The sequence below is a fragment of the Crinia signifera genome, chromosome 3 (genome assembly GCF_055691185.1).
Source record: "Crinia signifera chromosome 3, ASM5569118v1, whole genome shotgun sequence".
Classification (NCBI taxonomy): domain Eukaryota; kingdom Metazoa; phylum Chordata; class Amphibia; order Anura; family Myobatrachidae; genus Crinia; species Crinia signifera.
Genome location: NC_139219.1, coordinates 36,224,703 through 36,250,542, shown reverse-complemented (window position 1 = coordinate 36,250,542; position 25,840 = coordinate 36,224,703). Strand labels below are relative to the sequence as shown.

Sequence of the window (25,840 nt, the reverse complement as noted above, 5' to 3'; positions counted from 1 at the left end):
ATAGTCTAGAAACTAGCACCTATAAGTTGTCTATATGGAATTCCAAAGCAGGATATGTTAGTATATATTTATTTAAAAGCAAAAAGACCCTGAAATTACATATATTCCAGCAAAGGTGGCTACTAATCAGTACCAGAAATGTGTGACTTATACTGTATCCTTTTCACACAGAAAACCAAATTTCCGGGTGAAGCAGTTCTACCCGATAATGTGCCATTCAACGCGGGTCCTTTTTCTGTGTGAAAGGGTCAAACCAGGGTCGTAAATCCCAGGTCTCCTACCCAGGAATTTACCATGGTATAGGATCCGGGATATTCGACCTGGGTTGATTCATTCACAGAGAAGAAATACCAGTATTATTCAGCAAATTACCGGGTAGGAATTTTTAACCAGGTAATTTGCTTTGCTGTGTAAAGGGGGGTCAGACTGGGACCGGCAAAATGACCCGGCAGAGTAAAAGCAGTGATTTTCAGACCGAAAGTGGTTACAAAGAGGTCAAAAATAGTCACTTGCAGAATCCATTCCTTTTTGTCCAGCATAATGAATGACCATACTGTAGGAACAATGGAAACAAATGATCTTTGATCAAGGAACTGAACAGTTACTGGAGTCTTAAAAGTAATTTTGGGGGGGGGGGCTAATTGTATAACCTGGCATTGATACTAATCATATACCCATACAACCCATACAGCTCCAATCACGTCAGTAGGGTTCTCAGACTATAAAAGTTTCATTGTTTGCTCTGGGCACATAATTGCTTGCACCATTTTACCAAATAAACCTCTGTATGGGCGGGATGTATTAACATACATCGCCGCCCTTCACACTGCAGCCGCCGCGATGCTGCCGCATATGTACTAACATATGCGGCCAGCATCGGGTTGCGGTGATGGAGACCCCCGCGATACCTGTGATGTGGGCTGCAGGGGACTCCGTCACCTCCCGGCGGCTGGCAGCGTCCCCCTGCGTCTCCTCCTCCCCCCTGAAGCCGGATGTCCTCCCGGCTGTCACACCAGGGGGAGGAGGAGATTTTGGAGGACGGGGGGGGGGGGGGGGGGGGGGGCGCGGACGTCGTACGGCGGGAGGCGAAAGAAGCCGGCCTTGCGAAAACGGGGCGGAAGGGGATTGATACATAGGAAAATGCCGTAAAACGGGGGTTTTACGGCATTTTCCCTTTAGTAAATCTCGCCCTCAGTGCAGTGCACTCTTGCACCATTTCAGCTGCAACTTACCTAAAATCTACACAATGCTGTATATATATATATTTTTTTAAAACAGCTGTAAGCTAAATTTGCCATCTGCAGCTGCAACAATCAATGGGCAGGATGCATATCAGTGTTTACTAACGCCGTATGCATGAAGACTTTAGCAAAGGACGGCTCTTGCGGTAAGAACGGTCTTTGCGGTGATAACACTTCCAGTTTTAGGATTTCTGGCTCACGCCACAGAAGGTGCTGGGAGGGATCGTGTTGGATCCCTCACAGCAGGGAGGTACGATAAAAGACCATAATATTCTATAGGGCAACACCGATCTGAAGATGGCGTTGCCCACCATATCCAAGCCCTGAATAGCATTTTCTGAGTTTTGACCGCTTGCTACTCTGCTGAATCTTACCCAATGCTTTGCCTTTCATTTTGTTAATTCTCATCTAGTGAATAGTGAATACTTTCCCGTTATGTCCAGAGAATCACAAGTTCCCCTGTGGACTCTCAGAAGATTAGACCAGCCTCCTCCATTCTGCCCGCTTGCTCAGAGAACTGTGCCGAAGTGATTGGCTTAAGCTCCTTACACACGGAGCAATTTGGTCGCTGAGTGATTCTGGCTCAGCGACCACATCGATGTGTGTCTCCTTTTCATCAGTGATCAGCGATGGTCGCTGATGAATCACTGTAGGAGAAAGTCGCTGGTGGCAGGAGCATGCTCCTCTGACCAGTACTGGGCTGGTCGCAGGAGCGCACTCATAGCTAACGTCACCCTGTACACACAGGGATATGGTCACTCAGCAACCATATTCCTGGTGATATTTGCGGAAATCTCCCCATGTGTACGGGGCTTTAGAGACATGATTTGTGTCATTAAGTTCCACCCCCTGCTGCCTGCTACCGTGGTGTGCATTCAGGTGAGACTTAATGATCCTGTTACCAAACTCTCCAATCAACTGAATGCCCCTCATGGACCTTATAGAGATCTTCCTCTGTGGAGGCAAACGTCTCCAGCAAATATGGTTTAACTGTGTCCAATCAGAGGTCAGAGACAGATTTGGTCATTAGATTATTACAGTTGAAGCTACAAGTATAAAATAACAGATGTTTCATAAAAAAAAATGCCACTGGGATAAATCATTGTAAAGTCTACTTTATGCAGGGAAGAAAGCCCCATTATATGGAGCCTTTTTATGTTACTCTACATTTCTTACAGAAAGTGCATCTTAGAACATAGGGCCTTATTTTTGTTAATTCTTTCTGACAAAATCCTTCTTAGATGGGCAAAACCATGTGCACTGCAGGTGGGGCAGATGTAACATGTGCAGAGAGAGTTAGATTTGGGTTGGGTTTTACTTCAAAGTGAGATCTATATTGCAGTGTAAAAATAAAGCAGTCAGTATTTACCCTGCACAGAAACAAAATAACGCACCCAAATCTAATTCTCTCTGCACAAGTAACATCTGCCCCCCCTGCAGTGCACATGGTTTTGTTCATCTAAGAAAGGTTTTTTTGTCAGAAAGAATGAACCAAAATAAGGCCCATAGTCCTACTGTACTTACATGCAATACAACTATTTTATTTCCTTCAAACTGTAATGGCTGTATAACTCCATTTTATTTTTCTGCATGCCATTCATTTTAACTTGCCTTTCTGCTTTAAAACCATACCTCCCAACTGTCAGGATTCTAAGCAGGACAGTCCTACTAACTGGACGCTGTCTATCGGTTCCTCCCACGGAGATCTTATTGTCCCACAGGTGGCGGGGACAGTGCGCACGGCATCTATTAGTGCAGTGCGGGTAGCCGAGAAAGCGCTGGGCACGCCCTCAAAAATTGAACCAAACCCACTCACCCCGCAGCTCCACCCCCTTTCTGGGACAGATCCCGTTTCAAAAAGGAACAGAAGTTGGAAGGTATGCTATAACTTTAAATCAGTGTTGACCTTTGCAAAGAAAATTTCTTGATTTATGGGTCTTTGGTTAATTTTAAGTCTAAATTACACAAATTCATGCCGTTTAGACACACTCCCCGTTTGTCCCACAATTTGGCTAGGAAGTGGTGGAATGCAGGAAGAACACCTACTCGGGAGTCTCCTGCAACCTCAGGGAGAGTAGTTAAGTTTGGTCTTACCCAATACAAATTCATTAACGGCATTTAATGGTTTGTGTATTAACATCTAATTTTTTTCATCCTCACAGACCTAGATTATACCACAAATCTAGCCAATGATAACTCAGTTTAATTTGTATAGTCAGTTTTTTTCCTCTTTTAAAGTTAGGGGAAAATAAGAAGGTCCCTTCTTGTGTCTACTGATGGTTCTAGAAATCAACAGACAACTATACTGATGTTGAACGGCTTCTCTGTAAACTGAGGGTCCCTGTTGCTGTATCTAGCACCCACTAATCTCTTTACTAACACTATTTATTTATTTTCATTTATATTCATTTTTTTGTATCACTTTTTGTATATAGCTCTGGCTAACTACCACTTACACTTATTAACACTTTATTTTTATCACTGCTGCGTTGCTTTGGGCTTTCTGGCCTATGCTTATTTTTTGGAGAGCCACACCCTGCACCTAGATATAGATATAGGGACCCCTAGCTTGGGGGCTAAATCATACATCTGCGCAAATATATGTAACCAATATCTCTGAATTCTATTATCATGTAGTGTTTAAGACTGGTTACCGATCGGCATGCCACTTATTATTTTAATCAGCAAGGTCTGCTTGTGCGTCTAATTCGCATAGCAATGTGAATAAGAAGCATTTAAAAGTTTTTAAAGTCGCACAAAATGACGTTTAGCACTACCAAGTAATGGCATGGCATGGCGCCCCTGGAATTAGAAGGGCTGTTTAACATGCAAGCAGGCTAGAGGTATGTGGACACATATGTAGATCTTTTATTTTTCTTTCAGTAGTCTCAATTCACACCGTTTAATACAGCCTCTCAGCATGCCCCCTCCTGCCAACTCTGCAGTCTCTACCTCTTTCTCCCTAATCTGAGCTGGCCAGTCCACCTGGTTTATCAAGTTTTCTGGATTCAGTACCAGTCCGTTGTTGCCCTGGAAACATGAAAGGTGGCATTGTCCTCCCAATAAAAATATTTGTCGTTTCCGTAAAAATGTGACAATGTAGAGAGCGCAGAGTTATCGATGACATCTCTATATTTAGGACCTTATTCAGGTCCCTTTGCTCCCCCGTGCATGTGCAGACGCATTTCAGCGCATGTGCAGAAATAGGCTGTTCGCCATACACACACCCAGGATTGCAGGCTGGGGCGTGGGGTGGCGGGCATGGACGATCTGCCCATGAGAACGCCCAGCGTTTCATGGGCGTTCCCATGCAAAACGCGCACGCGCGGGGGGGGGGGAGGGGTGTGACATCACCGGATGTCAGCTGCCCGTCCACTTCCTCCCGAGGGTGCACGAATAGCTCAGTGACCTGAGAGTCCCTGAGCTATTCGTGCATCTTCGCCAAAATTTGTGCACCCTAGTCTGCAAGTGGATGTTTATGTTAAACATCCAATCGCTGCCAGTGCGGGCGGACTCACGCTGCGATGGGGGGTTAGTGGCCCGGGCGGTGTTTGGAGGACTCGCAAGGCTGTGAATTCACAGCCTTGTGAGTGAACCAGAATAACCCCCTTAATGTGACCATGCATTACAACTAGTAGACCCCAACCAACCCAGCTCAACAGCATAACACTCCATACTGTAGGTACTGCACACCCTGGCATCAGAAATTCTCGTGGCAACTCTGCACCTCTAATTACAATGCCCCCTTTTAGTATCATCTCTGTTACAGAATGCACATACTCCCGTGATTTGTTGAAAAGCTGCCGCTTGCTACAGCGTACATGTATTATAGCATATTCTGTGATGAATTAATTATTTACTAAATTGATCATTCCTCTGCTGGGGGCAATGTTCCTCTTAAGACTAGTTTATATTTAATATCATTTCTGCAGCCTTTTCTCATATTAATAATGGCAGAGATGCGGAGAACAAAGGTTCTTCCAGCAGAAAGAGTTATTCTATGTAAACCTGTTCCGGACGTGAAAATAAACTCAGTTTATAAATAGGGACTGTTTTCCCTTCAAAGACGCCAGCTTAGGCCTTTTCATGACATTACTACATATTTATCACAGGTCTACTGAAAAATCTACAGAATTTTTTTCTATTGTCAGACCTATAATCAGATGAACTGGAAAACTTTTAAATTTCTATTAGAAGCTGACTTCACAGTGGAAAAGAATTTAAAACCAAACCAACGAAGCTTATTATATTACTAATCTGCGGCAGAAAGAGGCAAGCTGGGGCTTGCCTGCTGTTGTGACACCACAGGCCCTAGCAGGTCTGTCTTGGCAAGACCCGCTGGGATTTGTAGTTTCACAAGCACGGTAGAGCCAGAGGTTCAAATATTTTGTTCCAAAAATGAAATGTATCAATGCGGCATCTTGTCTAGTTTTCAGAGCTGTGAATTGTCACAATAATGCCATTCACTGCCATTTCCACCATCAAGGAAATCACTGGAGAGTGGGCTGGTCTACTCTGCTGGGAATCCCTGAGAGCCCCTTCCCCACACCAGCCGTGGGATTTGGGAGTTGCATTGTAGGAAACAATGAGAAATACAAATCTAACTGCTACATGTTTTAAAAGGATTTAAATTCACATTGTCTAATGCTGTGTATACACAGTGCGATTTGGGCTATCGATTTTGACTATATAGATAGCACGTTAGAGCAAAAACGCACCGTGTTTGCCTTTACCCGATCCCAATGTGCAGCGCAGTCTATTTCTATTATGTCAGAACAAGAGCCATGTTACTCAATGCAGCATGATCCTCACTCCGCAGAATCGCCCGAGTTATGTAAAGATGCGTATGTTTTATGTGACATATATGTGACTCAGAATAAAGTCCTCCATTTTATCACTATTTGTTCCTCCGCTACAAGGTATCTGGATGGCTCACAGACAATCTCTAGCTAGACAGTCAATAGGTCGCCACTAAAAGATTGACACTGAGAAAGATCTACATGCACTAGGTTGACACTGACAACGGTCGACCCAAGTTAAAGGTCGACCCGGCAATAGCGGACTCATGAAAAGGTCGAAATTAGGGTGGCCAATCACGGGATCGGGATCAGCGGGATACCGGGATTTGGCCCCAAAATCGCCAGGATTTCAATCCTGAGATTGGCGTCTCCAATCTCGAAATTTCAGGATTAGAATCTTAATCTTAGTCTTAATGCCAGGCAGCATCTGAGCACTCGCACAAACGCTACCTGTCTGTCTGTCCCGACCCGGCACCCAGCGTGGCGTAATGCTAAAGGTCACGCTGAACAGGCCGCACCCACACACCGCATGCTCCTCTGCCAACAGCCCGGCCGCTCAGTGCGCATCACCCACCCCGCTGCTCCGTCTGGCCTGCTCCCCAGCCTCACCGCCTGATGCACCAAGTACTGTATGTAAGTACTGTAAATGTGTCAGTCTTTTGGGGGGACGTAGGAGGATTTTTTTAAAATTAGGGATGCAATCCCTGGATTGAGCATTTTCCAATCCCAAATCCTGGGATTGAAAAAATGCCCCGGGATTGACATCCCTAGTTGACATTGGTTTTTCTAAATTTTTTTGATTCTTTACCATCCACGTGGAATCCGATTGGGAATAGTAAACTGTTCAGAAGCACGACGAGCATCCGCACTACACTAATCGGGGGGTCCGCTTGCTCAGGTGTCGACATTGACACCAAAAGAAATCTGAAAGACTTGTGTTGATTGACCTGGACATAATCCGTGAGTTATACCACCCCCCCCACTACATATGGTGACCACAAAGCAGAATTTTAGTAGATAAACTCCTTTATATGTTTAACTAGTTAGCAAAATAACAACAAGGTATATTTCTTTACAAGTCGTGCCCACTAAGCGTCATGCACCCACCTCCCACGTAGCGCAATGCAAATGAGATGTGTCTATCTGTCCCTTTAAATACTGTTAAAATCCTGTTTAAATTGTCCTTTTTGTGCCTGCTGTATTGTCTCCTGGAATAGCCTCAGGAGACCTACTTACTGTACAGTGGTAACGCAAATCATAAAAAAAGCTTGCTGACCTTAATATAGCAATCCATGTGTACCACGGTTTCTAAATAAAGAAAACAGGTCCTGTTGCGAACAACATGCTCAGATGTTTTCAAGTGAAAGCAGATTTCTTTTTGAAAGAAATGCTTGTAATGTGCATTTATGTAACAATGGTTACCTTTCCCCACATGATGCCCAGCATGGAACTGTCTCTGTAGGTCTCTGTAGAATGCTATGATAACCTAGCAAACAAGGGCATTACGTGCTATCACCCTCGCCTTGCCATCATCACCGCCCAGTGACCAGCTCTGTGTAGCCTATCACCCTGCTTCTAACATGACATTACAGAGACGAGCATCCTGCAGTGTAATTGCAGCAGAGGGGAAACTTACAGAGTAACCTTTTACAAAAAAAAATCAAATGTCAGACTACTTGCTGATAAAGTGGACATTGCAACTAGGAATACTTTGTGTCCTACAATTACAGTTATTCGCCACCTGGGTTCCTATTATTAACCAAACATCTACTTACGCAAGTCAGTTTGGGACAGAAAAGTTCAACCAAATGACTACTGCGGTTTGAGCTTACTTTGGGGAAGTAAGGCCCTTATTCTAGTTCACTCGCAGAGGTAAATTCCTTCTCAAATGGACAGAACCATGCGCACTGCAGGTGGGGCAGATGTAACTTGTGCAGAGAGAATTAGATTTGGGTGGGGTTTTACTTCAAAGTGAGATCTATATTGCAGTGTAGAAATAAAGCAGCCAGTATTTTCCCTGCACAGAAACAAAATGACTCACCCAAATCTAACTCTCTCTGCACAAATTACATCTGCCCCACCTGCAGTGAACATGGTTCTGCCCATTTGAGAAGGAATTTGCCTCTGCAAGTGAACTAGAATAAGGGCCTAAGTTTGTAGACTTTGACCTATAGAAATAATATCAGGACTTCTTGCTTTTTAATGAGTGTGTTGGGTATAGTACATACTGGGACATTTTAAGGCCACAGAGGCCCCATGTGCAGCTGGCTGCTCTGCTCCCCAAAATTGTGCTGTGCTCCCCCCATTCATGTTCCTGGCTGTACCATCTTTCTAGTGATCAATTTGGAAAGAGGACACAAGCAAAAAAATAAATAAAGCAAAGATAAACACCCATTTCCATAGGGCTTATGTACTTTGGGCCTGATTCTTGAAGTAAAAGCAAGAAGGGTTGGTTGAGGATTTTGAATGGTACTCTGTCATACGCATAAATTGGGACAAGTCAGTGGTGTTTCTGTTGCTCTCATCTACCTGTCATCCCTCTGCATATACTTTCCTGTTACGGTGGTGCACATAGTTTAAATATCTAGGGTAGTTCAAGCTGGGTGTGCCTAGGTCAATAATTTTATGAGGGAGGGTGTTCTTCAATCATTTGATACTCTGGCTGCTATATATGGTATACCTAAACACAATTTTTACTGATACCGTCAGCTCTGCCATGCTGTGACTGAGCAGTAGGGGGAGTGGAGCTACGCAACTCTCTGAGTCCCCTGTTCACGCACTAATAAGAAATATGCCACGGCACAAAATTATTTCAGTTCTGTACTCCTCTCGCCTCTCCTGGGACAGATGGTCTGATTGTGGGTGATTGATTTAGGCTCACTGAATTATGAATTCTGGGACTGCATTATTAGTTCCCCTAGGTGTGCCACTGCCTATGCTAGGTTCCAGCAGATTCAATTGTACACCTACTATCTTTACTGGACCCCAAGTAGATTACTTCCAATTAGAGGTTTATTGTCAGGTACCTGCCCCAAATGCTCAGCTATTGAGGCTGGTTTCTGGCACCTTCTGTGGCAGTGCCCTTGGTTGGCCTCCTTCTGAGGAGTTGACTACTAGCGTTGGTAGTACGGGCAGATCTGTTCCTCTTATGACCACCCGCATAGGTGTGTTTGGTTTACAATTAGCGGAATCTCTCTCACCTATCTCCGGTAAATAATCTGTTTACCTTGCCCCGTGTATGTATACCAAACGTAAATGTGCTTCCCTGTCTGTTAGTTTTGGACCTCTTTTTTCTGTCCCCCAATGTCTATCCAGCTACCCATCCGCTTACTTGCTTATTATTTATAGTTTGCTTTTATTTGTATCCATGTATGGAACTACTGTACATCAAACTAACTTTCAACCATGTGAATGATATGATTATCTATCTGTGATTGTATGTCTATCATTTCATAGATAATGTTTGTTAGGTACTTTGCTCTGAATTTGGCTTTATAATTTAGAGCAGTGGTTGCCAACCCGTAGCTCACGGCAGCGAATCGGGTGGCTCGACCACTCTGACGCCCGCCCCTCCACTATATGCCGCCGCTTCCCTTCTCCCCCTGAGCCTAAATTTGAGTAGGGTGTTTTCAAAATAATCTAAATGGCAGTTTAAAAGAACATTTGTGGGCTACATGCAAAAACAGCCATTATTTACTGTGCACAGAAAAAAATTATAAATATAAATGATCCTGTTGTATAGCAATATAGTTTGCTCCAGACACAAAGTTACTTGCTTTATTTGCTGTACTTACAATCACGAATCACACCCTATACCCAATAAGAAATCCATTTCGCCATTTAATAAAGCAAGAGTTAAATGACTTGTCCAATTTATAAGCTCAAACAACCTGCAAATCCACTTTCACAGAAATAGAACACATGACAAGCTGGAAGCATACTCCTATTCTGTAAACACTTACTATGTAGCTCATGATTTATTGAGTATACAGTGTGCCATAATTCCATGCATTCACTGTGGGTCATATACAATGGAGAACAAAGGATCCTCTTTTTAGAAGTCACATATTTGCCTTTTTTCATTGCCGTGCCTGAATGCGCCTACAGTACCTTAGCACATGGCCATGGTTGACAAGGTCAGATACCGGCTACGTGTTTTCCAGCCCCCGGAAAAATGTACAACGGTCTGATAGATTGATAGATAGAATGAACAACAGTCTGATAGATTGATAGATAGAATGAACAACAGTCTGATAGATTGATCAGATTCTGTCTATCATTGCATGCACATGTGAATCTATGGCTGCGCCTACACAATGCATTTTAGCAGAATGCGGTCAAACAGGAGCTGTTTAGCAGGATGCTTAATCAAGAGCAGGGCTGGCACTGGAGGCACTTCCTCCCCTCCTACGACACTGTAGCTGTGGGCTGCTGGGTGCCGCAGCCTGCGCCTGTCAAAGTATATGTGGGGCAGGCTTACTGGGACTTGTTGTTCCACAACATTACGCAATAGTTTCATCTATTATTAAGCATTTATCAGCTTGGTGCCTACCACCCCAGGGGCATCGGGGACAGCCCCGGGCTTCAGCCTGGGCAGGGTTAACTCTGAAGATGGAGGGACCCCTTTATTGGGCGTTCCCGCTCCTCTAGGGTCCCTGCGTGAGCTGACCAGCCACGGATATGAAAGCTTTGTCCGGGGAAACTTGCATTAAAAGTTTCTCCCGGCTGTGGCATTATCCTGTTGGCTGTTTGGGCCCGGTGCTGGTTGCCAAAATACGGGGGAGCCCTACTCATTTTGTCCCCATATTTTGTGAAACAGGACCAGCCCTTGAGCCTGGTGCTGGTTTTAGAAATCCTGGGGATCCCCTATGTTTTTTGTCTCCTGAATTTCTAGAACCAGCCCCAGGTTCTTTGAGACCGGGGATGGTTATGCCCAGGAGGGGGACCCCACGCCATATTTTTTTTTTAAATAATTTTTACTTTTACACAATTTTTTGGACAGAACCATGCACAGATCGTACTGGTCTGTGCATGGTTCTGTCCAACTCGCCATGTTGAAATGGGTCCATTTGTTTTGCGATTTTTGGTAAAGTTTTCCAAAAATCGCATCCTATTAAATTTGTGAGTTGTATTCTTTATAATGGGAAAACATCTGGATCAGAACTGAGATGTGAGAAAAAAATCAACAGGTCAAAATGATCGATTTTCGCTACAAAATGTTGGATTTTTAGCGCAATTTGCACCATATTAAATTGGCAATTTTGGAAAAAAAAACATGCAAATTCACCTGTTTTTTACTGAAAATCACAAAAGTCAAAATATCTCAACCTATTAAATATCACGCTTAAGGTGCCCATACACCAGGGGTGGCCAAACCTGTCCTCAAGATCTACCAACGGTGCATGTTTTCCAGGCAACATGTGGATTGATAGTAAGAAGGGATGCAGCTGGTTTGAAAATGTTACAGTTAGTAATGACTGCAGCTGTGCGCCAGCTAGGTAACCTGGAAAACGTGGACCGTTGGTAGATCTCGAGGACCAGTTTGGCCACCCCTGCCATACACAGTATATTTCCATGCATTTTGAACTAGATGGCATTGCACGCAAATTGAATGCGATGCGATCCGAAGCTAGTTAAAAATGCATGGGCTGCACAGACCTTATGTGCTGTGCGATGGGATGCCCGCGGGAGTGCGCATTGCATGGCCCCCTCGCACCATGTATGGGCACCTTTAGGCTCTGTTCTGTCAGGTTTCCCTGCAGTTGGATTCTCCAACACCAAAGATAAGTTAATTGACTAGTCATCTATTACCAGCATGGAATACACTTGAGAACCAGCAATTTAGTTTGCCAGAGCTAAATTGCCAGAGCATTGCTGGGACATTAATGTTTCCTATTCAATGCTGCAGTGGTTCCTACTGTATATTCCAATGTTCATTGATGTTTCCTGTGGTGTACTTGTGACCCTCTGTAACCTGCCTTGACAAGCTTCCTTTCCAAGCTGTACTGCCTTGCCAAGATTCCATGCCTGTTAAGCCACGGAACATCTGACATTAATCCAGGGTTGCCTACCTGACCCTCTCCTTCAGGGAGAAAATGCTCTGTTCCTGGGATTCCCTGGTAATGTACTATTACCATCACCTGTGGGGAGCTGGGTAATTGATAAGAAAGGTGTTTCAACACAGGCATTGGCAAACATACATTACCAGGGAAGTCCAGGAACAGAGCAGATGTTACCATTTTGCCTTCAATTGGTTCATGGACATTATGGGGTAAATTTATCTACAGTAAGTGAGAGATTTTGGAAGTTAGAGATGTTGCCCATATCCACCAATCAAATTCTGCTTGTCATTTATCTAGTACCTTCCAGAGCAGGTCTGACTAAACTGTGGCTCTCCAGCTGTTGTGAAACTACACATCCCAGCATGCATTGCCAGTTTTAGCATTTTCTAATAGCAAAACGGTGGCAAGGCATGATGGGACTTGTAGTTTTACAACAGCTGGAAAGCCACAGGTTGTCTAGCCCTGTTCTAGAGGTTAAAAGCTAGAAATGGACTGGTTGTTATGGACAACATCACACACTTCTAAACACTCTCACCTTAGTAAATTTACCCCTATGACCCGTATTCAATCACAGGTGAAAAAACTGCAGTTTCACCAGTTTTTTTTTTTTTTTTTGGGGGGGGGGTTTAGATTTGCCTACTCAATCCCAGTGCAGATTTTTCTAAAAAAAGACCCAGCATCAGACAAAACCACGTGTATCGGCGAAATTGCCGAAAATTCACGTGGATTCGTCAAATTTGCGGCCGTTTTCACGCATGCCATTTGGCCCCCCTCCCCCAAAAAGTGGGGTTTTTCCCTTTTTATTATCCCGAATGTCGACACAGTCAACATGGACACTGAAACATAGCACAGCCATGCTTCGGGCTCGGTGCCTCGCTACGCTTGGCATACTGTCATTTTCTTCCATACATTACTAGATTTTCGTTCCCACCAGACAGATTGGACGGATAGATCTTTACGTGTGTCTCCAGTTTTAGGTAAAGTGTCTGACAGGTACTTTATCACTTACTGATATAAGCATTCCTAATAACTAATATGCTATTGCATTGTTGAACCAAACAATATATCATATAAAATAGTATATATATATATATATATAAACAAAGTTTTCAAAACGGCACTCAAAGTAAGTTCTTATTGCATCTGTGGTGCAGGGTCCAATTGAATTTAAATAGAGTTAGCACTTACCCAACTTTGCAGGAGGGAAGAAGACAGACCAGCACTCGTTTTGTAGTAAGAAAAGAAAAATGTATTTGAAAGATGCTTACAGCATGGCAAACATCGTATACAACATCAAACAGACCCGACAGTCTGTTTCAACTGGACTCACGCCAGTTTTCCTCAGGGGTACAACACAGTAGCAAACTAGGCAGTATTTATCATAAAAAAGGGCGCCAGACCCGCCTTGGGGTTCAAAGTGCGCTGTCAATCAGCACCACGCACGGGGCTGAAAGCTTCCTGTTGCTAAGCAACAGAGAGCTGGTCTGAGTCGCGTCATGGGGGATTCCCTGTGATGCCTGTTAATTGTGTGCTACATGCCGTTTGAGGTTGCAATAATGAGGTAGGAGTGCGGGGGTGCAGAGCGGGGTACAAAAGAAATTTCACCAAGTGAGTTATGTGAATAAAATGACCATAACTTGTATGTGACGGGAACACCGATAACGAAGTGCACGCAAGGTGAGGATGTAGCGCTGTCAAGTTAATAGCAGGTGTTTAATTGCACGGAAGCCAGATTGGTGAACTCCTCATGTGTACAGATAGTGAACGACTTAATTGTGCATATGGACCGCTGAAAATAGTGTCACTGAGCGGCTGATGTCCAGAGTGTTACATCTCTGGTTACATAGTTGCCCTGACAAACATTGTAGTTTGTCGGAAGAAATGCTAATGCAATCACATATACAAGCATAGCGCACGGAGGCGCTTCATTGCAGACTTATAACAAATCATTCACAGTATAGTATTAATCCCAACAAAGGGATATCGTATTCAAGTCGCCTAACATGATTGTGATAAATAGCAAAAAGACAAGGTGCACTCGGCGGTGCTACATTCAGCAGTTCAGTGTCCAATGAGTACAGTCTAATATATATGTGTTGACACACGGCGGTGTCAGCTTTGGTTGAACTTGCATATGCATAATCGCACTCGGAGGTGCTACAGTAAGTTATTATAAATTCAGCTCAAAAGACTGTATAATTAGACACACGGCGGTGTCCAGCAGGTCCCAACAATTAGTAGGCGGCGACACACGGCGGTGTCGACTCTTGTATGACTATGTGTCTGAGATGTAGTTAAAAAGATGCAACAACCTGGCCAGAATAGCGGGGAATCCAGTCTGCCAGTGTTGTATCTAGGAGGTATAGGCGAATGGGCTTATAATATGTGCAACTGCTGCTATTAGACTATAGGAGGGGTGAAACATCAGTTAGTTCAGTATGGGAGTGCACTCAGGCACTGTGCGTGCGGTGGGTTCATATGAAGCAACCCATTTTGTAGTCTTCATTTAGACCATGCGGAGTTAGGGAATTAAGTCGGTGGATCCATTGTAATTCCCGTTGTAGCAGCAATCTGTCACGGTCCCCACCCCGTCTGAGTGGGGGTATATGATCAATTAGATGGCATTTGAGGTGTGTAATATTGTGACTCTTCTCCAGGTAGTGTCTGGCCACAGGGAGTTGCTTGAGGTCCAACGTCTCGTTGTTGTTTGCAAAACATTTCTTGATGGATGATCTGTGCTGTCCTAACCTTTCTTTAATCATCCTTGTGGTTTTACCCACGTAGAAACTTGCTATTACAGTCTAATCTGTGATTGATTTTAAATTTTTGTCCATTGGTGGGATTCTTGAACTCATTGCCGGTGACCATAAAGTTGCAGTTCGTGCATCCGGAACATTTGTAGACCCCATGTTTCCTTGAAAGCCAGTTGGTGGCACTTGGAACGTTGGCAGAAATGTCTGTTGCCACTAGTAAGTCCTTTAAATTGGGGCCTCTCCTATAGGCAAACCTTGGTGGTTTTTTCAGTATCGGTTCAAGGACAGGGTCACTGGCAACAAGGTGCCAATGTTCTTTGAGTTTGGTTTTGATGTGGTTTGAAGCAACGGTATATGTGCTGCAGAAGTTCATTCTGTTGTCAGATTCTTCATGGCTCTTTGGTTTAAGTTTTAATAGGTCATTCCTATCGATGTTGCGCACTTTCAGTCGTGCTGCTTGTACATCTTGCTTGCTGTATCCCCTTGTGAGGAAGCGTGTGCTCATTTCATCCAGTGCTGCTGGCAAGCTTTCTGGGTTTGAATTGATACGACATACTCTGAGCATCTGAGAGTATGGAAGCCCTCTTTTTAGAGCTTCTGGGTGAAAGCTTGTGGCATGGAGCAATGTGTTTTTATCCGTGGATTTTGTGAACACTTGGGTAGAGATGGTACAGTCTTTAAGCGTAATGCTGACATCGAGAAAGCTGATGGCTTTTTTACTGAAATTGATGGTGAAACGAATACTGCCAGGGATCAGGTTAAGGTAATTAACAAAAGCCAGCAGGTTGTCTTCACCGCCTGTCCATAAGAGAAACAGGTCGTCTATGTATCTTACATACATCTTAATGTATTTCCTGTACTGTAAATTTCCATAGATATGTTTGTTCTCATACGCCGCCATAAAGAGGTTTGCGTAGGCTGGGGCCATATTGGACCCCATCGCAGTCCCCTGGCGTTGCAAATAGAACCGGTTCAAAAAGAGGAAATAATTTTTATTGAGAATAATTCCCATCAGTAATGAAAGATAGTCAATGGGCGGACCACTGTATTCTCTACTGGAGGTGATGATCTCTCGGCAAGCAGCAAGTCCCTGTTCATGAGGGATGTTGGTGTACAAGCTGGATACATCTAGGGTAACCAAGAGGGTATCAGGTCTGATGTTAGTTACAGTATTTAATTTTCTTAAGAAATCTGAGGTGTCCTCAATGAAGCTCTCCGTTTGCTTGACCACTGGTTGCAGAAAAAAATCCACTAGCTGCGATAGGGGCTGGCATAATGAACCCCTAGCTGAGATGATCGGTCGTCCCGGAGGTGCCACAAGTGACTTGTGCACCTTAGGTAAGGTGTATAAGATTGGAATTATGGGATTTTTTTGTGTTAGAAAATCTGCAGTTTCCTTGTTGATGTAGTTATTGCAGACACCAATCTCAATGACACTGTCTATTTCTTTTTTGAACTGCCAAGTGGGGTCACGCTCAAGTTGAAGATAACAGGACTGTTCTGCAAGTTGATTTAAGGCTTCTTTGACATAATAAGAGTAGTCGAGCAGTACTATGCCACCCCCCTTGTCGGCAGCTCTAATGATCAGATCCTTATCATTTTTTAAGGTTTTGATCGATTTTCTCTCTTCAAGGGTAATGTTGTGGAATGAGATTTTGTGTTTTTCCACAAATGGGCAGGTGTCCCTTTTGAGTATTCTCATGAAGGTGTTGATTGAAGGGTTCAACGAGGGGGGGTCAAATTTGCTGGGTCTTTTTAGAGTGCTGGTATTGGTTTCTGTCATATTTATGCGTTGGGGTGCTGGATTTTTTAAGAAGTAGTCCTTTAGTCTGAGTTGCCTGCCAAACTTGTATAGGTCGACTTGCCACTTAAACTTGTCCTGGGTGAGGGTGGGTACGAAGGACAAGCCTTTATTCAGAAGGGATACTTCAGCCTCCGTTAATTGGTGTTTAGACAGATTATAGATCACTGAGCCGCTTGGTTCCTGTTGCCCTTTCTTTTTTCTTTTACTCCCACCTCTGCGGGTGGGTAGAGGGGGTTTTTTGGCGGCCTTCTTTGACGCTCTGAACGAGCCAGGTAGTGTGACTCCTGGGCTGAAGTAGCTGGAGCGTCTGAGTCGCTTGCCGAAGTCTGGGAGTAATTTTCAATATCCGTAAATTGTGTGTTGGGGCGTCTGGTACCACCCCTTCGGAATTGTGGGCGGGGTCTGCGGCTCTCGCTTCTAGAGAACCAAGTATAGACTCTATTCTCCTTGTAGTCTAATTTGACCTGTTTGTACTCTAAAAAGACCCAGCAAATTTGACCCCCCCTCGTTGAACCCTTCAATCAACACCTTCATGAGAATACTCAAAAGGGACACCTGCCCATTTGTGGAAAAACACAAAATCTCATTCCACAACATTACCCTTGAAGAGAGAAAATCGATCAAAACCTTAAAAAATGATAAGGATCTGATCATTAGAGCTGCCGACAAGGGGGGTGGCATAGTACTGCTCGACTACTCTTATTATGTCAAAGAAGCCTTAAATCAACTTGCAGAACAGTCCTGTTATCTTCAACTTGAGCGTGACCCCACTTGGCAGTTCAAAAAAGAAATAGACAGTGTCATTGAGATTGGTGTCTGCAATAACTACATCAACAAGGAAACTGCAGATTTTCTAACACAAAAAAATCCCATAATTCCAATCTTATACACCTTACCTAAGGTGCACAAGTCACTTGTGGCACCTCCGGGACGACCGATCATCTCAGCTAGGGGTTCATTATGCCAGCCCCTATCGCAGCTAGTGGATTTTTTTCTGCAACCAGTGGTCAAGCAAACGGAGAGCTTCATTGAGGACACCTCAGATTTCTTAAGAAAATTAAATACTGTAACTAACATCAGACCTGATACCCTCTTGGTTACCCTAGATGTATCCAGCTTGTACACCAACATCCCTCATGAACAGGGACTTGCTGCTTGCCGAGAGATCATCACCTCCAGTAGAGAATACAGTGGTCCGCCCATTGACTATCTTTCATTACTGATGGGAATTATTCTCAATAAAAATTATTTCCTCTTTTTGAACCGGTTCTATTTGCAACGCCAGGGGACTGCGATGGGGTCCAATATGGCCCCAGCCTACGCAAACCTCTTTATGGCGGCGTATGAGAACAAACATATCTATGGAAATTTACAGTACAGGAAATACATTAAGATGTATGTAAGATACATAGACGACCTGTTTCTCTTATGGACAGGCGGTGAAGACAACCTGCTGGCTTTTGTTAATTACCTTAACCTGATCCCTGGCAGTATTCGTTTCACCATCAATTTCAGTAAAAAAGCCATCAGCTTTCTCGATGTCAGCATTACGCTTAAAGACTGTACCATCTCTACCCAAGTGTTCACAAAATCCACGGATAAAAACACATTGCTCCATGCCACAAGCTTTCACCCAGAAGCTCTAAAAAGAGGGCTTCCATACTCTCAGATGCTCAGAGTATGTCGTATCAATTCAAACCCAGAAAGCTTGCCAGCAGCACTGGATGAAATGAGCACACGCTTCCTCACAAGGGGATACAGCAAGCAAGATGTACAAGCAGCACGACTGAAAGTGCGCAACATCGATAGGAATGACCTATTAAAACTTAAACCAAAGAGCCATGAAGAATCTGACAACAGAATGAACTTCTGCAGCACATATACCGTTGCTTCAAACCACATCAAAACCAAACTCAAAGAACATTGGCACCTTGTTGCCAGTGACTCTGTCCTTGAACCGATACTGAAAAAACCACCAAGGTTTGCCTATAGGAGAGGCCCCAATTTAAAGGACTTACTAGTGGCAACAGACATTTCTGCCAACGTTCCAAGTGCCACCAACTGGCTTTCAAGGAAACATGGGGTCTACAAATGTTCCGGATGCACGAACTGCAACTTTATGGTCACCGGCAATGAGTTCAAGAATCCCACCAATGGACAAAAATTTAAAATCAATCACAGATTAGACTGTAATAGCAAGTTTCTACGTGGGTAAAACCACAAGGATGATTAAAGAAAGGTTAGGACAGCACAGATCATCCATCAAGAAATGTTTTGCAAACAACAACGAGACGTTGGACCTCAAGCAACTCCCTGTGGCCAGACACTACCTGGAGAAGAGTCACAATATTACACACCTCAAATGCCATCTAATTGATCATATACCCCCACTCAGACGGGGTGGGGACCGTGACAGATTGCTGCTACAACGGGAATTACAATGGATCCACCGACTTAATTCCCTAACTCCGCATGGTCTAAATGAAGACTACAAAATGGGTTGCTTCATATGAACCCACCGCACGCACAGTGCCTGAGTGCACTCCCATACTGAACTAACTGATGTTTCACCCCTCCTATAGTCTAATAGCAGCAGTTGCACATATTATAAGCCCATTCGCCTATACCTCCTAGATACAACACTGGCAGACTGGATTCCCCGCTATTCTGGCCAGGTTGTTGCATCTTTTTAACTACATCTCAGACACATAGTCATACAAGAGTCGACACCGCCGTGTGTCGCCGCCTACTAATTGTTGGGACCTGCTGGACACCGCCGTGTGTCTAATTATACAGTCTTTTGAGCTGAATTTATAATAACTTACTGTAGCACCTCCGAGTGCGATTATGCATATGCAAGTTCAACCAAAGCTGACACCGCCGTGTGTCAACACATATATATTAGACTGTACTCATTGGACACTGAACTGCTGAATGTAGCACCGCCGAGTGCACCTTGTCTTTTTGCTATTTATCACAATCATGTTAGGCGACTTGAATACGATATCCCTTTGTTGGGATTAATACTATACTGTGAATGATTTGTTATAAGTCTGCAATGAAGCGCCTCCGTGCGCTATGCTTGTATATGTGATTGCATTAGCATTTCTTCCGACAAACTACAATGTTTGTCAGGGCAACTATGTAACCAGAGATGTAACACTCTGGACATCAGCCGCTCAGTGACACTATTTTCAGCGGTCCATATGCACAATTAAGTCGTTCACTATCTGTACACATGAGGAGTTCACCAATCTGGCTTCCGTGCAATTAAACACCTGCTATTAACTTGACAGCGCTACATCCTCACCTTGCGTGCACTTCGTTATCGGTGTTCCCGTCACATACAAGTTATGGTCATTTTATTCACATAACTCACTTGGTGAAATTTCTTTTGTACCCCGCTCTGCACCCCCGCACTCCTACCTCATTATTGCAACCTCAAACGGCATGTAGCACACAATTAACAGGCATCACAGGGAATCCCCCATGACGCGACTCAGACCAGCTCTCTGTTGCTTAGCAACAGGAAGCTTTCAGCCCCGTGCGTGGTGCTGATTGACAGCGCACTTTGAACCCCAAGGCGGGTCTGGCGCCCTTTTTTATGATAAATACTGCCTAGTTTGCTACTGTGTTGTACCCCTGAGGAAAACTGGCGTGAGTCCAGTTGAAACAGACTGTCGGGTCTGTTTGATGTTGTATACGATGTTTGCCATGCTGTAAGCATCTTTCAAATACATTTTTCTTTTCTTACTACAAAACGAGTGCTGGTCTGTCTTCTTCCCTCCTGCAAAGTTGGGTAAGTGCTAACTCTATATATATATATATATATATATATGGCCATTTTTTAGTACAGTAAACAATTATTAATACTTCTATTGCAGAATATTCCATGTCAAAAAGATGTAATTAACACATATTGCTCCTACAATGGAAAAATCAGAGCGCTAAATGGTTCAGTCCCATGCAATTAACTGTGAATGGCCTGACTTGGTTCTTACTTGTTACTCTCCCAGAAGTTGCGGGAGACTCACAGTTTTTTGGGTAGATGCCTACACCCATCAAAGAGTAGGCAAATCTTCCAGTGAAACTTGCAGGATGTGGAGAAAGTCAATGATATTGCGGTGCTGGGGGGGATGGTGATATTTTATGCAAATTGCAACATTTAGCCTCGCCCCCTAATCATGGACCCACAAACTGCAGTGGTTTTCTTAGGTTGGGGCGTGGCCTAATGACATGTGACAGCTACCGTCCTCTGATTGACAAGCTTAGTCTGGGTTTCTAGAATCACTCGTACATATAATTATTTCCCATCACTTTTGGTTGGGGTTTGGACAGAGCAGGGACTTTCCCTTGGAGGTGTCTGACCTGGAACCTCTGGTTTTAAAGTGTTATTATTCAAGGACAAAGACAAGACACAAATATTCATCTACTATTCTTACCACAATATGCAACATGGCAGTGGGTGGACAGAAGAGGATGACAGTCCTCAGGGGCTCCGGTGCACTGCATGTACTGCACCGATGGTACTTCTGCCCCTAGAGGGTGTATCCTGGACCAAACATGGTTTTATAAAATGACAGTAACCCCATTTATCACCTTAGCATTTTTTATACATAATGTACACTATATTACTTAAATATTATCACTTAAGATCAGTAGTGGCTCCTGCTATAGGGCTGCAGCCCCTCCAGTTAAAATCAGAACACCAGAGACACAGACAGACAACACCAGAACTCCGGTGCATCCCCCCGTGGGCACCCCCCTCAGGAGCTCTGGTGCTGGCTGTCTGTGTCCCTGACACACTGGTAACCTCTTCTCACCAGGCTTCATGAAGCAGACACAGCAACAACCCAATCCCTGTAGTAGATTCCTATTGGAAGCTGCTACTGCTCATCATACACAGAGCTGGAAACTCCTCCCCCTCTTGGGCTGCCAGTACATGGAGCGATGACAGCAATAGCTTCCAACAGGAAGCCATTCTGTGCAAATCACCAGAGCTACAGTGCTTCTATGGGCTTCTGTCTGTGCAGCCCAGAAGCAATTCTCTACAGTGAGCATGCCCAGACTTCAGTGAGTCACTCATGGAAGTTTTTTTTTTAATAATATTTGTGTGTAGATCTTTATTAAGAGTATAATTTTGTGTACTTTAATTAATATTAAAGTTATTAAAAGAGTGTATTTTGCTCTGTACCTGTGTTTGAGTGCATATGAGTACATCATTTATTTACAGTGAATGCACACAAACATTAGTACAGCGCAAATCAAACTAATAACCTGCAAATAATTAATGACTGCTTGCAACATGCAGTACCCAGAAAATTGCAACCCCCTTAAGTCTAAAGGCAGGAGCCGCCACTGCTTAAGACCCATACACACATGGGGACCTACCCCGTGCCAAGCAAGCTGGCTCAGCACATATGCAGTGCACCTGCAATGTGTGCTGCGCGATCTGTGCAGAGCAATGTTTTGCTTATACTTATAGGCAAAACACTGCGATCTAAGCGGGATAGATAGTGCATGCATTGACTACCTCTGCTGGCGATTCGTGCTTCATTTCTAGTCAAATTGCTTAGCGATAGGGCTTAAATTGCCCCGCCTGTATGTCTCAGACGCAGATAATGGGCAGGATGTACTAAAGTGAAAATCTGTTGAAAACCCCATTTTCTTTGTTTTTACTCCCTTTCCATATGTAATAAACCGGATTCCTTCGGTGCAAAGAACAAAGCCACTTTTAGCTGTTGTTTCCCTATCGAACCCTATGGGCTTCTTTCTATATTCGCACCAAGAGGGATCCATTCAAATTCCTCCCAGCACCCCCATGGCCACTGCGTCACTCTGCACATGCATAGACTCCTATATCATAATCCCGGACGTCCAGAGACCAGCACTCTTATCAGGAGAGATGTCTTTTACGATACTAATCGCATATGTTCGTGCATATGGGGTTAGTATGAATGCGATGTGACAGAGACGGTTAGTACATCCCGCCTACTATTTCTTTATAATTAAATCCCTACCCGTCAAAACCTGCTGCCATTTTCAGCTGACCAGTCCACAAAATAGTAGCAGACCCCTGAGGGTGTTTACTAAAGGTCGATTTTCGTCAATTTAGAATCGATCTTAATTGATGTTGGGCTTCCAGGGATAAAACACACATTTACTGACAGATTCATTGTAATATTCGTTTTTAAATGTTAGTAAATGTGTGTTTTAGCCCTGGAAAGTCAACATCGATTAAGATTTTAAACAGATCAACATCGACGCAAAATCGACCTTTAGTAAAAAAATACCTTTTGGTCTCTGTACAGTGCAGATTGTAAGTCAACATAGGGGAAATATGGCCACGTTGGCAATCCAAACAAGTATGGCCTTATCATTATGCAAGCATTTCCGATGTGGGCAGTAGTAATGCCCTGATACAGGATAGGTGTATGGGACACTTCTACAGTTCTAATTTCATTCCATTATGAAAGGCACAAAATAATCATTAAAGATATTACAGTGATCACATGACTGGATGTGATGATCCATCAATATACAATTCTACAGGTCGGGTCTCCCTTATCCGAAAAACCGAAATATTCTGAAAACCATGTTTTTTTTTTTTTACCCCAGCCCCTTTTTTTCATACTTTCCTCAGCCCCCTCATGTCGACGGCCTCCGGATCCTCTTCAGCGGCATCTCCGGTCCCAGGGGTGCATTGTGCGTATGCCGCCGAAGAGGAACTTGAAGGCCGCCGTGGACGTCGGGGGACCATCAGGGCACCACCAGAAGACCAGGTAAGTATGAAAAAAAAAAAAGGATTCCAAAATCCGAAAAAAACCCTTATCCAAAATGCACGTGGTCCCGAGCATTTCGGATAAGGGATACTCAGCCTGTATAATGTAATAGCCAATCAGAGTATACTGCATCTACCACAAATGCAAAAAACATACAATGTACCGTAATAAAATACTTACCATGTGATGACAGCTCATTACAAAGGTCTCCCAACAAACAGCATTTTCTTGCACCATGTGAAAAAACAAATACAAGAACACAAGTATTATATCATTTGTGTTGTGTTTTGCGGTCAGTAGAAATCTCAGAAACAAATGCTAAAACATGCTTATAACAAAGTGCATATTGTATACAGCATTCATGTTGGGGCATCGGCAAAGCTTTTGCCTATTTTAAAAGAGGGTCTGGAAATGTGGGGGAAATTCCCATGTATTGTATTAATTATACTCGCCAAACAGGCTATTGTCTCATTCCCACAATGAAGGTTGATGTTTTGAAGCGGATATGCTTCGGTGGGTGGCAATTCTCTATCTTGCATCACTACACTGATAGCACGGGCAGGATGTACTGCTGCACCAGTTCAGCGGCAGTGCGGGATGCCTGCATCGCCCAGACTTTTTTAAAGGGGCAATCACTTACCCCTTTTAAAAAAGTGGAGTATAGGATGGTCTAACTCTGTTCATGTTCTAGTGCTGACTTCAGGTTGGTTCTAGACCCACACACTTCTTGGTTGTCCATAAGAGAAAAGGCTTCAGTAATACAAGAGGCATTTTCACCCAAATTAAATGCATAGTGAATAGGAGAAATCTATACGCTGAGTCTCCGATACCTGAAATGCTTGGGACCAGAAGCATTTCATGTATCAGATGACATTTTTTGAATTTTGGAATACATGACGGCAGAGGGATCAGGTGTGTGTGTGTGTGGGGGGGGGAGTATGGGAGAAGGAGGCAGGTGTCGTTCTGGGTTATAGCAGGGTGGTGGCGGAGTGCAGGCAGCAATAGAGACAAAGATTATTCTAATTCTAATCTTATCGCCCCCCCCCCCCCCCCTGCGCGTTCACATGGGGTGCCAATGTTTTGCGCCTGCGCAGGCTGCGAGCAGGCACGGCAAGCTACATGTTCGCGTTCCTCTCGCACCTAGCAGTGTGGGTGGGGGGCACAGCCCATGGGAACACCCAGCGTATCATGGGTGTTCCCATGCAAATAGCCTGATGCCGCCGGAGTGGGGGTTGGGCAGCTGACGTCAGTGCTTGTTTCCCTGTTTCCCGCACAGGGTGCTTCGCCATAGAGGTGTCTCAGGTGTCTGAGGTGTCTCAGATCTGTGAGCGCTGGAGAAATCATTCGATAATCGCAGACGTGCGGAGTGGGGGGATTTGGGGGTGGGTGGTTGTTCGGGTCTCATCTGGGGGACTCCCAAGCCTGTGAATTTCGCAGCCTTGCGAGTCAACCAGAATAAGGGCCAAAGTTCCTGGTGAGTGCTGCAAATCATATTGCCTGCCACACCCACACTTTCAGTCATAGGCTATTGATACCAGATGATTTCATGATGTCAGGTCACGTCATGACATCATCAAACCTGAAAAGTACAGCTGCTTTAAAACGATTGTTTTCTGAATATTTCACTCAACCTGTACTACGAGAAACAATTAAAAATAAAATTTGTTACAAAATGATCCACGGGTTAACATGTTACCTATTTATTTTTTTAAACAATGCTTATGACAAATACCCACTATTTGCACACATTGGGCCTTATTTTGGTTCATTCTTTCTGACAAAATCCTTCTTAGATGGGCAAAACCATGTGCACTGCAGGTGGGGCAGGTGTTACTTGTGCAGAGAGAATTAGATTTGGGTGGGGTTTTACTTCAAAGTGAGATCTATATTGCAGTGTAAAAATAAAGCAGTCAGTATTTTCCCTGCACAGAAACAAAATTACTCACCCAAATCTAATTCTCTCTGCACATGTTACATCTGCCCCCCCTGCAGTGCACATGGTTTTGTCCATCTAAGAAGGATTTTGTCAGAAAGAATGAACCAAAATAAGGCCCATTATTAGCACACTAAATGTAGTAATACTAAATACAGCAAATTAAAATGATGTGTCCTCCTTAAGTGAGTAGAAAACAAACAATCATTTTGCTGTAAGGAACCCCAGGCCTGGGATACATGCAGCTTTGCATGCGCAGTACTGAACATACGCACCTTTGCAATCTCCAGATGATTGTGACTCAGACGGATTTAGGCTGTTCCTCTCCATATGTGACATGGGTGTCTGGTGTCACCTGAGCATAAGCACAGAAGGAAACCATTTTGTGGCAGTGGCGAGGGCGTGAAGCCGGATTTGTGTCTTTGCCCAGGGAATACTTATTTTAGATTCTTGTACTGAGCATAGG

General features: G+C 44.0%; 1 protein-coding gene across 3 annotated transcripts in view; it reads right to left on the bottom strand.

The window, feature by feature from the left end:
* PLCB1 (phospholipase C beta 1) overlaps positions 1 to 25,840 on the bottom strand; it is a 632,132-nt gene that overhangs the window by 3,991 nt on the left and 602,301 nt on the right. Inside the window, exon 32 of one of the 3 annotated variants that reach the window (XM_083175632.1) lies at positions 25,650 to 25,729. The exons of the other annotated variants lie outside the window; for them this stretch is intronic. Coding sequence (XP_083031758.1) covers positions 25,676 to 25,729 — 54 coding nt within the window. The 3' untranslated portion in view covers positions 25,650 to 25,675. The remainder of the gene's footprint in view (positions 1 to 25,649; positions 25,730 to 25,840) is intronic. 3 annotated transcript variants of the gene reach the window in all.